Source organism: Pterocles gutturalis, unplaced genomic scaffold (assembly GCF_000699245.1).
Source record: "Pterocles gutturalis isolate BGI_N339 unplaced genomic scaffold, ASM69924v1 scaffold25910, whole genome shotgun sequence".
Classification (NCBI taxonomy): domain Eukaryota; kingdom Metazoa; phylum Chordata; class Aves; order Pterocliformes; family Pteroclidae; genus Pterocles; species Pterocles gutturalis.
Window position 1 is genome coordinate 46954 of NW_010144126.1, and position 15090 is coordinate 62043.

Genomic DNA, 15090 nt, shown 5'->3' on the forward strand with positions numbered 1-15090 from the left:
GCTATTCTTTCTTGGAACTCATGAAGACAAGGCAAGGTTCCCCAGGACTAAAGAAAATGTACATCAAACCTAAATTTGATAGTCAAAGACAAGAGAAGAAGGAAAATATTTAACAACCAAAACTGTAAGCACCTATCACATTATAAATATAGTAGGAAACAGCAGACATGAGTATTTAAAAAGAGGATTTTGTTCAATTCATCTTAACTCTCTTTTCTACTGAATAGAATCTTGTCAGTATGGAGAAACTAGGGACATCCTGTATCTTCATTTTCCAATGCTCCTATCACATAGTCCATTAACCAAATTTGGAAGAAATTGCTTCAAATATATGCACAGGTAGTTGATATAACTATTCTCGGGCATCACCAAATGTTGGCTGTGAAACAGGAAATGCTACAAAGACCCACAAATATCTGAAAATTATTGGATCTTTTCAATTATATGTATTTTATACAATACCAAAAAACTAGTCTTCAGAAACTGGTGGAAAAACACACATATGAGAAGACAACTATATTGAGACCCTGTTTTCATAAACACTTGTCCCCTGTAACTTGGTCATGGATACACATGTAACAAGCATACTATTCTATCATAACAAGAGGACTCGAAGTCACAACCTGTGACTAAAAAGGATGGAGGAATTTGGTTTGTTTAGCTGGGAGAACGGCCAGGGCTAGGGGGAAGAGAAGAGCTGAACAAAGAGAAGCATGGTAACAGGCTTTGAACATCCAAAAGGGAGTTCCAGAGTTCACTAAAAGCAGAAGCAGCAGAAGCAAATGGCAAAATTTGCCATAAAGCTAAGAGGTAGCATAAATAAATAACACTAGAATTAAATGCTCACAGAAATACAAGAAATAAGTAACACTGGTATAAACGGCCTACAAAGGCTTACGGCATCCTTCAGGAAACTTGTGACAACAGCTTAGGCACACACAAAGCAGAGTTCCACAAAATATGCACTTTATGAATTTCAGACCTACTTCAAATTATGCCAAGATCATCAGTTTCCGTATGACTGCATTAACTCTCCAGCGTGAAAGATGAAGAAATTTTATTAGCAAAAAATAATTTCAATTTTTGTCATGGCATGCTATGAAAGAGTTACAGCACAAAGGACTGTGTCTTGCCTCTTCCTCTGTACTGCCTTGTTTGGCTTTCCTTTCCTCTCTTTCTTTTTCCATATAGGGAATAAGGTGGCCAACTGCTTTCTTCATAACTCGAGCAGACTTTATCACCTGCTTAGATAAATGGGGAGGGGGGGAAATAAACAATAAAGATCAGGTACAGGAACACCCTCAGATTTCTCTTAGCTTTCTTTTATACCCATTCAAACAATAAACAAAACTTCATTTGCAAACCCAGATTCCAGCTTTGCAGAGCATTCTGTGGTAGCAGGGTGCTGGCCCTACTGAACTAAGGGTCTACACATGACACTTGCATTCACAGTGCAACCTCTCAGTCAATTCACAACAGAATCAGAAGCTACAAACAGGCCCAGACTTGGAAGGTGCTAAACACACCAATTTTTATTTGGGTCTCTTATCTCTTGCTCTTTTTCATGGGCCGAGACTTAAAACTGCATTTGAAATAAAGCAAAAACACTCAGGAAGAAAGGAAACAAACACGTAAAAACACATAAAGAAAGTGAAGTTCCAAAGTAAAGAAAAAATAGGGCTGCTTCTTAGCAGCACCTGAATTTTCACAATTCACGTGCTATATCTGAAAAAACAGCCAGCATAAGAATGTTTTGGCTGCATTCTGTAATGCTAGCTTTTGCAAAATAGGAAAATATATGAAATCATTTTCTCATTACCTGAGGCAGAAACATCTTTCCAGCACCAAAAAGATCACCAACAGTTTTCATGCCATTCATCAAAGGTCCTTCAATTATATTTAGAGGTCTAGGATATTTTTCCTGATTTAATCTTGCCTCTTCTGTATCTGCAGTGACATACTTCTCAATGCCCTAGGAAAAAATTGAGAAGCTTTTATTTTGCTAGAAATACAGCTTTTATTTATTTGCCTTCTCCCCCCAAAAAATCACAAACAGATACTTGAGATACTGCTAGTCTTTAGAATACCTCAAATACGCATTTAGAATAGGTTTTCTCAGGAAATAAAACACTGTAGTTCTTAGGCATACAAAGTTATTCAAAGCAAGAGTCACCAGTATTAAGAGGTTTGTTTGTTTTTCTTAACCATGTCATAAGAAAAAGCAAACACTCAAAGATTGCTTCCCCAGCACAAGTGCCACTCAGTGCAGTGCCATTAAAGGCAAAAAAAGCCCCATAGAAAGTAAAAGTAATATGTTACAAAGTAAAAGCAGTATGTTTCTAGCAACAGGAGTGTAATAAAATATTAAGGGTCAAAGACTTAGCTTGTGAAGTTTAAAGACAAATCACAATTTTCTCTGTTGTTAATTAAATATATTATTAATTATTAATTAACAGCTTTTAAAAGAATGGCAGTAGAAGAATTTTTAAAGCCTAAAGTGTCCCTTAAAGTCTGAGCTGAGACCAGGTCTCTGTGAACTAATAGGTAGGACAATTTTCTGCACAGATTCACCTTTACAAGAGCATATTCCAGCCTTTCCTCCACGGAGCTTTTCCGCCACTCATCAGTCTGTACAACTTTTTTTCCTCCTTGGGCATTATTCTGAAAATGAAAGACATCCATAGGAGCTTGCAAGCATAAAAAGTACAATTATGGACTTTACTTTTAGAAAAGTAAGGATAATTTCAAGTACTGACCCATAAAATAATTTTAGATTACTCGAAAAGTTATATACATGCAAACCATATTGCAAACACCTGTGATGTACTACAGACACTTAAGGGGTCTACATCCCAAAGAGTATATACCTCAATGAAGACATAAACAAAACAAAGTAAAAATAAAGTAAAATAAAAGAAAAAAAAAAAAGAGAAGTTCAATAATTTTCACACTTAAGAATGACAAAATGACTAATCCTACGAGTTTTACTTCTGGGAACATAATTTAAACTGATTCCTGGCCCACACACTACGCTTCATTTTAAAATTCTAATTAATTTGGCACAAATTCAGTTTCTGCTGGAATAGGTTATGTTATTCCATATCACAGCTGTGTTTTCAATCAGGCGGCCTACAGAACTACTGTTTCTCATGCACAGAGACTGTCCCAAACCTTCACATATTCTCTTTGCCTCACACTCCCCTTTGCTATGAATACAAAGGCCAAAAGTTCTTCACAATGCAAGAAAGCTTGTAAGCACCCACCCCAGGAGGGCTTGTGGAAGAGCAATCTATCCATTACTTCAACCACCACACTTCAGGCAAGTAGTTTCTTTTCCTCCCTCAGTTATTTGACATAATCTGACACCTTTTGGTTCTTATGAGCCTTCCAGACTTTCAAGTGCTCATCAGCAAGTTTTTAAAGATAGAGTCATGGGAAACGTCACAGAAACAAGGTCTAACCTCATGGCAACAGAAACCAGAACAAATTTTCATTCATGTTTATATGAATGCTGGCTAACTTCACAGCTTCTCGTTGCCAAACTTTATTCCCCTCATAGGTCTAGTTTGTAAAACGGGAATGTAAGAAGGAGAAAAATGTTGCCCAGAGAGGTGGCACAGTTTCCATCCTTAGTTATACTAAAAACCCGACTGGACATGTCCTTGAGCAACCTGCTCTTGCTGACCCTGCTCTGAGCAGGGGGGTTGCACTAGATGATCTCCAGAGGTCCCTCCCCACCTCATCCCTTCTGTGATTCATTTAAAAGGTACCAAGTGCTCCTCAACCTCTGGACAGACACTTTAGCAAGGGAACCATTCCAATCTAAAAATGACCCATAAAGCTATAGGGTGGGCATGCAGGGACAGCTACGACAAGCACTACATGCAGATCTTTAAAAACAGGGTGATTATACTGTATGTCAAGGATGAAAAAATTGCCTTTGGAAGCACAACAGCCATTGCCATAAATGGGACAATGTTTCAGTTTGAGAACGTCTGCATCTATATACTTCATGAAAAATGTTTTTCAATCTCAAGCTTCAAACAAGAACTGATCTCACAAATCTACAAGGATTAAGTCCTTCATTTTTTCCCCACAGGTCCAGCATTCAAGCAACTGGCAAGGTACACTCCTATTACCTGAAGGAACTAGGAGGAAACTTCACTGGCGCTCTAATAGAGGTGCAATACTTGAAATGAGTCTGTATATTCTATGTTCTTTGTGCAGAATAAACTGCAGTAACTCGCAATAAAAAGAACATATGCACTTACCGACTAATGAATACATTTTTGTGTTAAAAAAAACTCTTCAGACCTTTAACAGAGCTTTTAAAGATGTTCTGAATCGAGACTGTGTCTCCTTTTTGCAACAGGGGACTGTTTTACTCCCACAACAAAACTACCACGATGAATAAGAGCAGAGATTCCAACAATGGCTTCCCAAACTTCTAGACCTAGAAGGAGTCACCATCCACTCCCAATTCTACTTCTCATGCTCCATTTAAATTCACATTCTGCCTTCTACAGAAACTCTGCTTAAGCAATCCCTTCCTAATTCCCCTTCTTTTTTCTTTTTTTCCCCTCTCTATGCAACCCTGAATACCCTAATGGTAAAACTGCTTATACAGACAAGATCACTCCCAGGTGAATTGCTTAGACACTAAGAGCACCATCTAAAATAGTCTAACCACAAGGAATAGGAAGAGTCTTCCTGTACTGGTTTTCAACACATTGCCATTATTCCTAAAAATCACGCACCACCATAGGGCAAACTACAAACCAATTAAGCTGTACACAGAAATAATACCTCCAGAAGCTACAAAACAGGCATGCAAACCTTCCTGTGTGCTTAAATCTAAGAGCGATGGAACCCAGAGAGATGTTTGCTTTATGTTCTGATCACAACAGGATGTCATCAGTGGTTTAATGGCTTATAATCTGGAAAACTTCAGGTGCATAATCTTTGTCTTTTATCACCACCATCATTACAGCATCTCAAAACCAGTAAATAGCTCATCCTCACTCTTGACATGAGTTACATGAACTACAAGCCTATGGCACAGTCAGGAACCACAAGCAACTACTTCACCTTTTACATATACTCCAAGCAAACCATTACCACCAGAGAGACAGGTTTACTCCTTGTCTCCCACAGTGCATTTGTCCATTAAGCTCCAGCACCAAGGTTTGCTTTGGTTCTGGGTCGGCCTTTTCTGGTTTTTGTTTGTTGTTTGTGAGGGGTTTTTCTGTTTGGGGGCAGTTTGGTTGTTTTTTGGGGGTTTTTTTGCTTCTTATTGTTTTGTTTTTTTTAAGAAAACAACTATGCAGCTTGGTCTCCTGAAGCATATGAAGAACGCTGCTCCAGATCTTTCAAGGCACCTATGAAATTGGAGAGGCTCAATCTATCACAGAGTTCACATTTTATTCTGTATTAATAACTGAAGCACTGGTATCACTAGTAACTTCTAACACCACACTATTAGATTGTCGCACAGTTTATAGGTTGTTTTACCTATCATCAGCAGGGAGGTGTTAAAGCCCAGTCCCAATCTAACTATTATTCAAAGCTTAAAATTGGAAGCTACCTGAGCATAATGTAAAAGTTTTTCTGTCGCATCAGGATCTTTGTTCCAGATTAAATTCTCACATAGCTGTAGCAATTCCTTGTGGATATCATCATACACTGGCAGATTCCCAGCATTCACAATTCCCATGTCCATGCCATACTGAAAAAAAATACACAGAATCCCCCAGCCAGGGCTGTCAGACATAGCACTGCACATCTGCCAAGTGCAAACATATGGAAGCCAAAAGCACATCATACCTTAATCGCATGGTAAAGGAACACCCCATGCATTGCTTCTCGAATGGCATCCATTCCTCGAAAGGAGAAAGACAGATTGGAAAGACCTCCACTTATCCTGGCTCCTGGCAGTGTTTCCTATAGCAATTATACATAGATTTTTAGAAAAGTGCTTTCCAAAAAGGAAACCTAAGCAAAACATTAAGCCAATAAAACAGTTGGCCCCTGAGCTGCAGTGCAATGGCTATGCACCCTTTCTCTCCTTCCTGTTCCAGATCCTTCTAGTTACTCAAATTCATAAAAACCAATTCAAGTCTATATAGAAAAAGATACAAGTAAAAGGAAAGATCCAGCCTAGTTGTGTGTAAGCAACTACCATGGTTTCCATAGTCATAGGTGCTATTCTAAACATACCAGTCCTCCTTCAGCAGCATTCTGGATTTTCTCCATGCAGACCTATTTATGGCTCTTCCATCCTCCACTCCTCTGGAAACAGGAGAAGCCAACCTACCTGCCTGCTTGCATGTCTCAGGAGCAAGCTGTAGCCAAGCAGCTAACCTCAAGCGTACAACCTCCCTGGCAGGAGCCCTGTGGTGACAAAATAGCCTGTGGGGTGTTCAAGCCCCAGACTGCTACTGACAGAGCACCTCCAGACCAGTTAAGTTGCCTTGAGGAACACAACAGTGCGTCTGTATTCAGGTGATGCTCTTCACTGCTCTACCTCCCTACACACATTTTGGCTAAATAAAAAGACAGGTTACTGCACAAAACCCTTCCACAGTAACAGATTTATTAATTTAAAAAGGCAGCTTTCACATACCTTCAAAGAGGTCCTTTTAGCTAGAACATGAATGTGATTGTTATCACATTTAAATAATATTGTGTATTTAGAGTAAAGATAATGGACTGAAATATATTTACAGAACTATTTGAAGTTCTTCTACTGGAAATACAGCAACATTTTGGAAAGGCTGCACTTCATAGGAATAGTCCCCCTTGCTAATACAAAATGTGTATCATTTTGCAGCAGTGTTCTTATTGTTATTTGGGGGCAGGGGGTATTCTTCTGTTTTGTACTTAAAAACCCAAACCAGCAATCTCAACAAAATACTTAAAATAAGCTTACAACTTACCTTTATGGTTTTAGTAGCATTGATAAAATTAATGGCGTACAGGTTATGTTCTTCCATTCCAGTTCCTATGGTCAAAATATTAGGGTCGAATATTATATCATTTGGATTGAAGTTCATTTTTTCCACAAGGAGGTGATAAGCTCTGGAACAGATTGCAATCTTGGTTTCTGTTTCTGTTGCCTAGTGGAGAAAGAATTCTGACATGAAACTTATAGACAACACAAAAAATAGTCCCCCCATAAATCATTTATGGTTCCAGTGACTCAAGACTGATAATATAAATATCATTAATATTAGAAAAGGATTATATATAAGAATTCTGTATTAAAACTATCACCACACCTGTACCTGAAGTTTTGACTGGACTCATTAAAAACAATTTTGTTCCCCAAGATGTCATCATCCTATGCAAAGTTTAATATGTGGTTTTGACATTACTAAATTAATTCACAAAGATTTCACTCTCATGCAAAACTCAGTTTCTGAACTAAAATATCTTCCCTGAAGGAAGGAAGAGTTCAGCATGGCTGATTAGCAAGAGACACATGCTCATGCTCACAGAGTTGCAGTCAGAGCAGTACTTGGATTCCTCAAACACATGAGCACCACAAGAAATGCATATCAAGGTTGAAACTATTACTATGACTATATAGAACTCTTTGAATCACCTGTGTCAATGAAACAAAACAACTTGGTCTTGCACAAGAGAAAGCAAGCCTTGCACTCCAGGAGAAAAATACCTCTCCTTTAAAGCAACACTCACCTGCCCTACTTCATCAAAAGCCATGACAACCACAGCTGCTCCATACAACTTAATTTTCCTTGCTTTCTCCAAAAAGTCTTCCTCACCTTCCTTCAGACTGATGCTGTTTACAATGCATTTACCTTGGCAACATTTCAAACCTGCTTCAATCACTGAAAAATTTGAGGAGTCAATGCATAATGGCACCTGTAAATAACAGAAGTAAGCCATGGCATACATACAAATTAGGAATTAGAGTTCCACATGCTGTTTGGACATTAAAATGCACACAAAATCAATCAGCATTTATGAATAAAAAGTTTCCAGATGGTATTTGTAAATTCATTTTGCTTTAAAAGCAAAACTCAGAGCAAATTTAACTGAAGAGCTTCCATAGCAACTCGATCACATATCATGTAGAGACCTCTACTTCTCCCCATACTGCCTTGTGCTTCTGAATTAGATACCAACTTTTAGAGAATGCACTTTGCAAAAGTGTCTTTTAAAACCATCCTATATCCATATCAATTTTAAGCTTTTGGCAAGCAATACTGTTATGCCACTACACAGATTATGGCTCATAACTGCTGCAAAAGGAACCTGCATTTGGCTTTTCTAACCCATGAAAAGGACTGGTATATACTTTGGTGAAATCAGAGAGAGGATGTTTTTCCCCCACAGGCCTTCCCTATTACAGTACCTTTTCCTCTTGGGGGATACCTACATCTGCTTATTAAGCATCTGATTGGTTACTAAATAAACCAATATTAACATTTTTCTGAAAGACAATTTCCAACTCAATAAAATGTTCTTTACTGTGCTTTGGAGTCACTCAATTACAACCTTTGCAATATCAGGTTCTGAAGAAATCAAGTTACAAAATCTGGTCATTGCAGCAGGGCCATCCAGCATCCCATCATCCATATTGATGTCAAGAACCTGGGCCCCCATTTCAACTTGCAATTTGGCTACACTTAGGGCTTCCTAAAAAAGAAAGTAAAAAACCAAAACAACAGTCAGTAGGAAAAAGCCTACACATTCTCCGGATAACATTTCACTTCTCCAAAATAAGCATGCAGCCAAAAATTTAAAAATTTATAAAACAGTCTGTAAGAGAATAAGGAAATAGTCTGTGATGTACAAAAGTTGTTAGTATGGCAAAACTGATAACTAATTTGCTCACAAAAACACGATGCCAAAGACCTGATGTGCTGGTAGTGCCACTGATTTCAGACCACTGGTCATATGCTTAATTGAATGATGTAAGATTCACACGGTAACAAGGACTTCTGACTGCAAAAGATTACAGGAAAACAGTCTCTGTGATAGTATGAAATAAGCAGCTTGCATCACAAGCTTTGCTGTTTTTTAACACAGAGTGCTTAATTTCTGGACGTTGTTTGGCATTTTTTCCAGCTGCAGAATAATCAGCAAGCGCTAAGAAAGAAATACTAAAGTTTTCTCTCTGGCCCACATAACTATCTGAACATCCATGTCCATTTGCTTTCTCTTTTTTGTCACTCTGCAGACTGAGGAGACAAAAAAGAAAAAGGTTTTTAGTTGCTCACAGTCCCTGACGACCTGTGTTTAAAGCTCTCTTTACTTAATAGGTCTAACCCACTTCATGGCTTGTAAGAGCTTAAGAGTCAGACTTCCTGAGAAACAAGCCAAGGCTTTAATTTTCATTGCATCAACTAGAACAGCAGATCACACTCTGGGGCAGAGTCTCAGCTCTCAAAGAATGTCACTTTACTATTTGGCTGAATGTAACAACTTATACCAGTAAAGAATGAGCACATCAGCCTTTTCACTTCTGCCTGGCAGCTGTTTCAAGAAAGCAATTACCTTCTAAGCACCTTTTTCTGTAGCAACTCTCACGTAGCATGCCGGAGCCAGTGACCAAAGTATATAAAGATGAGATGCAACCATAATGCTGACCAGGACTGGAGAAGGGATGGAAAGAGGGCTGCACAGTCCCACAATCTATCCTAAGTCAGATGTACCCCACACATCAGAAGGGGGGATTACACCCACTTTCCTTCCTCCCACCTCTGTAAATCCACCCCTAGATACAGCACAGACCAGGACATTTTTTAAACCATCATCAGCTGTGTAACTTAGTTCAAAATGGAAAGTCGTGTTTCCTGTAACACTTGTCAAAAAAAATTAAAAAAAAAAAAGCCCTTGTAAAACCCTTCTCATAGATCTATTAGGAGCTGGTAAGTACAGAAACAAAGGACAGAGAAATTCTCCTTGTTTTCTTTTGTAACTGGTGTAGAATAGTGTTTTGTGCCAGCGAAACAAACTAATTACACAGTGCAACAGAGCAATGAAAAATCAGAGCATTAGCTGTAAAAATTGTCAAAATGCATACTTCATAGTTGCCTGCCATGATGAGTTTAGCAAACTTCCGTGATCCTGCAACATTGCAGCGTTCACCAATATTAACAAAGTTGGTGTATGGCCCAATCCTGAATGGCTCCAGACCTTAAAAAAATATTTTGAACTTAATTGTAAAAACAGAAAAGAAAAAAATGTGCAAGAAAGACAAAATCCCTTTTCTAAACTGTGAAATAGAAGTGTCTCTCTCTTTAAGAATACTGATTTCTCAGCACATCAGGATGTGCACAAAACTAATGAGTAACTACCAAAGAAATGCAATGAAACAGCTTCCAACACATATGCCAAAGGTTTCTATGCTCTATCAGTGACTGTCAATAATTTACCTGACGCACAAAAACTAACAGCCAATCGGTCCAATATAAAAAGACATGAAGCTACAATTCTTTGGGCATCTACGTGTATGCACATATGTGCCTTCTCTCAACTCCCAACTATGTTATCTCATGACTAACACTACCAGAGAAGCCCACCGAACTGACTGACAAACAAGGACAGCTCTTAACGATGTTCCCTGAATTCAGAGAAACAAGCCAAGGGGGACCCTTGGGTAGCAAGCAACTCAGAGGCAACCAAACCTTACAGCAGAACAGAATAAGCTAATGCATGAAACTACAGGCCAGACACAATTTATTTAATTTATGCTAAAGTGATTTGACTTTGAGATTAAAATACCAGACCAAAAAGAAGGTACTACATGGCCCAAAGGGTTAAAAGGGCTGAGGAACATACAGATCTAGACTTTGCTAAAACAAAAGACACTCTGGATCTGGATGTATTGCTGGAAAACTGTCCCAGTATGACTGGATCTGCACCTGAGGGGACACAGGGCAGCTCTTTCACAGCAAGTGAACAAGGATCTCATCCCACCTCTGTCATCAACTGTAGTCAAATTACCTGACCCCTCTGTGCTCGACCCTCCCCTGCTACAAAGTCAGGATAAAGATACTCACTCACCATTACAAAGTGTCTGAGACTGACTGAGTAAAATATCCTCGTTTGGTTATATTATACAAGATTGTAATAAAATGTTCCATTAATCCTTTGGCCAAAGTATTAAGATTCAGGTCTGGTTACACATCCATAAGTTTGCTGGATTCAGGTAGAACCAGAAACTCGTAGTGCTGTTCTGATCAGCAGAAAACAGTGAATAAATTTATAAAGGAAGGTTGCATGAGTTATAAAGCTTAAACTGTTACACTCCATTTCACCTGACAGCAGCATGTATCCTTGAGAGAGAGAAGATGGAACACGAGGCTTGCAGAATTTCACAGCTTCGGCAATTTTTCTGAGTTACAGAAAGAGGAAAGAGTAAAGTTTTACATTAAAATTAAACCACTCCAGACAAGACTGAAACAGAATATACTAGACATATACATGCATCTCCAATTTAGCCCTGTAGCAGACAAGACTAATTGGCTAGTTTCACTTTGTGTGACCGAAGGCAAAAACATACTCCCAGAAGATGCTATCATAGCTATTTGCAGGGAATGTACAAACCTGAAGATTTATCAAATACAGAACGTGAGATACTACGACAATGTGATACTTGATGGATACTAGAACCAGTCCTCAAACACACAGACTCTTACCATATTCATGAGTTGCTGAACTGAGTAATTACTGATGATTGCAGGAAAAAAACAATAACAGAGAAACATTGTTCTGTGCATTTCTCAGATGCCAGAAATGACTCATGGTATTCACGTTCCCTTTCTCTTCACTCCAGTCAGAAGGGACAGAAGGTGTCTTCTACTGTGCTCACATACCCTCTCTTCCCAGTTTGTATCAGGGTAAAAATGAATCACAAGGGCCTCTTCTCTTTAAGCCCAGCTGAAAAAGGGAGGTTTTCCCACTGACATACTTTCAGTGAGAAAGACATGAAATGCTCCTTCTGACTGGCCAGGACTAGCACCAGCTGCACAGCATTCCCAAATCTCCTGTGCAGACATTTCCCCCCCACACCCACATACCTTCCTTCCTTCTACCATCAAAGGAAACCCTAAGTTTCACCTTGTGGCTAAGTGAGTCAGAAAGAGAACATACGGCATAAGGGAGCAGATAAGGGAAGTCTATTCTATCTAATGGTAAAGAGGGAGGAGTAATTCCAAAACAATTTTAGACGACAAATCAGCAGAGGTATAATCTGTTTGAACCATGCCTCTACTCATTCTTCACGACACACACAGCTATGAAAGCAAGGTTATTTCTACTCCATATATTGCTGCTATTGGCATTCAAGTGATCCGTCTTTTCAGGAAACTCCAAGACAAGCCATGGAGTATTTCTCCACTTTACTTCCCACTGCACACAGAATTGTAGCTCATGAGGTACCTGATATGTGCTGGTGTCGTACCACAGCAACCTCCAACTATGTTGACCAAACCATCCAAAGCAAAATCCTGTAAAAGGGAGGGAAAGATAATTTTTTTTACAAGTTAATAAAGGTATCTTTCATATATATTTTTAGATACATATTTATATATATTTTTTCTCCATATGTTAAGCAATTCAGGGGGATCACAAAAAAGAAAAATAAATTAAAAAACAATCAGTACTATTTCTTCTCTTTAGGATTTGTTTCGAGATGTGGATTCCCAAGGCAAACCAGCAATTTCAACACCTAATTTTAGGAAAATACATTTGAAATTGGCCTATTTTATACTGAAGCCCCAGATGAAAACTTGGACGAGTATCAAAGACTAGTCACACTGTATTATAAAAGGGAATTAGCATGCAGCAGATACTGCATTCTTGCTGACACACTGCAGCTCCAGCCACACAGTTCCGTCTTGCACAGATCAAGTGGCACATGGAAGGACACCCTGTACTGAAACACCACCAACATCAGCAGTTCCTATACACACAACTCTGTAAAATTCTGCCAAGTTCATAATAAACGCTCAGCTTTCTGAACAATTCCCAAATGTAAAAGTAAGAACACAGGAGTGCAAACGAGTAACATCCACAGATAAAGCTGCAAGAAAGTTACTTAGCGTAGCACAGGAAAGTAATTAAGGTTTTTAGAGCCTCCTAAGTAGTGTTTCCTAATCTTATATCTCAAATCACTTTCATTCAGCAAATTGTCTATAAACAATCAAAATGACATATAAAGCCATCTGAGGAAAAAAACCCACCACAGTACTGTAACAAATATGCAAAAAATACAAACAGAGAATTCTTGTCTACTAGTATGTCAGATGTGACACACTCACGAGAAATATTTCATACCTTTATATGCTTGGCAGTCACTTCTGGAGTTTCATCATAACCACCAAAAGTATTGGGAAGACCTTGAAACACAATTTTTCTGCTATTACAATTTGTTTAAAGCCCACAAGAACAGAATTAAATTCCATAAAAGACATATTTAAAGTAGCTACACTTGTATGAAGACTAAAATGCCTCATCACCCTTGTAAACATTACTCAATTAGATTATTAATTATGCAAGAGAGCATTCTGGGTTCACAGTCACAGAACTAACAACACTTTCAGCAGTTTAAAATATTATTCATCCAATTCAACCAATTACCTGTTCAAGCTAATTCAACTCTACTATTGCTAACGAGAGGGAATGGTTTAGTTACATTTCATCTACCTGTAGGCATAGGAATATGCACACCAACACACCTGCATTGGGGTAACAGATGACGTAGGCCGATGTACATTTTCCAATTGTTTCAATGAATGGTCGCATTTCAACTGCCCCTAATGCACAATTTAAGCCAATACTGGAAAATAAATTTTCAAAAATCATTTTGAGGTAAAAAAACCTTCTACACACAAAACAGATGAATGTTAGTGCTGGCAACTGCTAACGCCCACAATCATCTATAACAAAACCAACCTGATCGCAAATTTCTTTGATCATCACCATCAATACAGCAAGACTGTGCAAAAGGAGAACCCTCAGGTGGAAGAAAAGCACAAGGGAGAAGGATGCTGCACTGCATTGAACTGGGAACAGTAAATCAAGATTTTATTTCAAAAATCCAGGAGGAAAGTGGCAGCACTTTGACAGCAACTGCAGCAACACGATGGCTCTGTATTTTCTAAGTGAGAGAGAGAACAAGTGGAATGAGAATGACAGACTGGAAAGGAGCCTTGTGCTACAGGAAGCAGCATGAAAAAGGTTGAAAGTGCAAGACCTGCTTCAAGCCACTAACTCATAATTTTCTTTTAAAATTATACATATATTATGTCAACCTTGGAAGAAACCAAGTGTCTCCCCCAATATGCCTCATGGCAGCACTAAGCTTGGGCAACCAAATCTGCTACATCTTAGTAACCAAGACAGCACTACAGCCGAAGTGTTTTTGCACAAGTAAGCAATTTGACCAATATATAAGTACGATCATGTTTTCTTTCACTCAAGGACAGATACGTAAATGTGACTTGCACTCAAAATGTCTCTGTTGATAATAAAAAGGGAAATTTCTCTTTCAGAAAGTATGTAAGAGATCTTTTAATGTTTCCTGATCTCTCTGCACCATTTGTGAAACCATCTTATGAGCACTGCAAAACTCAAAAGGTGCTCACAGTGCTGTTGGAAGAGAAAGATGTAAAAAAAGTTTCTTCCTTTCCTAGAATAATGGTCTCAAAGAGGATATAAGCTCACCCACTGAAATAGGAATGGAAAACAGCCACACCTCCCTGCTGTGCCACACAGAGGCTGCATCAGAGGTAGCTAAGTTAACAAAGTGCACGTATGCCTACTTGGTTTCCCAGAGGTCAAAAGCAATAAAGCCCTTGCACAGGTCTGGGAGCAGAAAACAGTTTTTGACTTTTCTCCTATTTCCAAAGAGTGGGCAGGGGCTTGGTAACTGTACGAATACTAGCAGCAAATGCTTGCAGACAGATTTACTTCTTGGGCAGAAAGACAAAACCTTGAGATCTGAGGGGCTCACAGCAACATCCAAAACCACGGCCTTGAATATCACACAGCCAGTTACCAAGACCAATCAATACCGAAACCTCTTCCCATAGCTTAGGGGTGGGGTTTTCGGGGGGG

At 38.8% G+C, this 15090-nt stretch overlaps 1 protein-coding gene across 1 annotated transcript in view; it reads right to left on the reverse strand.

The window, feature by feature from the left end:
- MTR (5-methyltetrahydrofolate-homocysteine methyltransferase) overlaps window positions 1-13805 on the reverse strand; it is a 32678-nt gene extending 18873 nt beyond the window's left edge. Inside the window, exons 1-13 of the mRNA XM_010085011.1 lie at window positions 13710-13805; window positions 13309-13370; window positions 12412-12479; window positions 11289-11365; window positions 10052-10164; window positions 8521-8661; window positions 7699-7884; window positions 6936-7115; window positions 5824-5940; window positions 5585-5725; window positions 2572-2661; window positions 1820-1972; window positions 1134-1241 (exon numbers count right to left, since the gene is read on the reverse strand). Of these exons, the coding sequence (XP_010083313.1) occupies window positions 1134-1241; window positions 1820-1972; window positions 2572-2661; window positions 5585-5725; window positions 5824-5940; window positions 6936-7115; window positions 7699-7884; window positions 8521-8661; window positions 10052-10164; window positions 11289-11365; window positions 12412-12479; window positions 13309-13370; window positions 13710-13776 (1503 nt within the window). The 5' untranslated portion in view covers window positions 13777-13805. The remainder of the gene's footprint in view (window positions 1-1133; window positions 1242-1819; window positions 1973-2571; window positions 2662-5584; window positions 5726-5823; window positions 5941-6935; window positions 7116-7698; window positions 7885-8520; window positions 8662-10051; window positions 10165-11288; window positions 11366-12411; window positions 12480-13308; window positions 13371-13709) is intronic.
- Between the last annotated feature and the right edge of the window lie 1285 nt (window positions 13806-15090).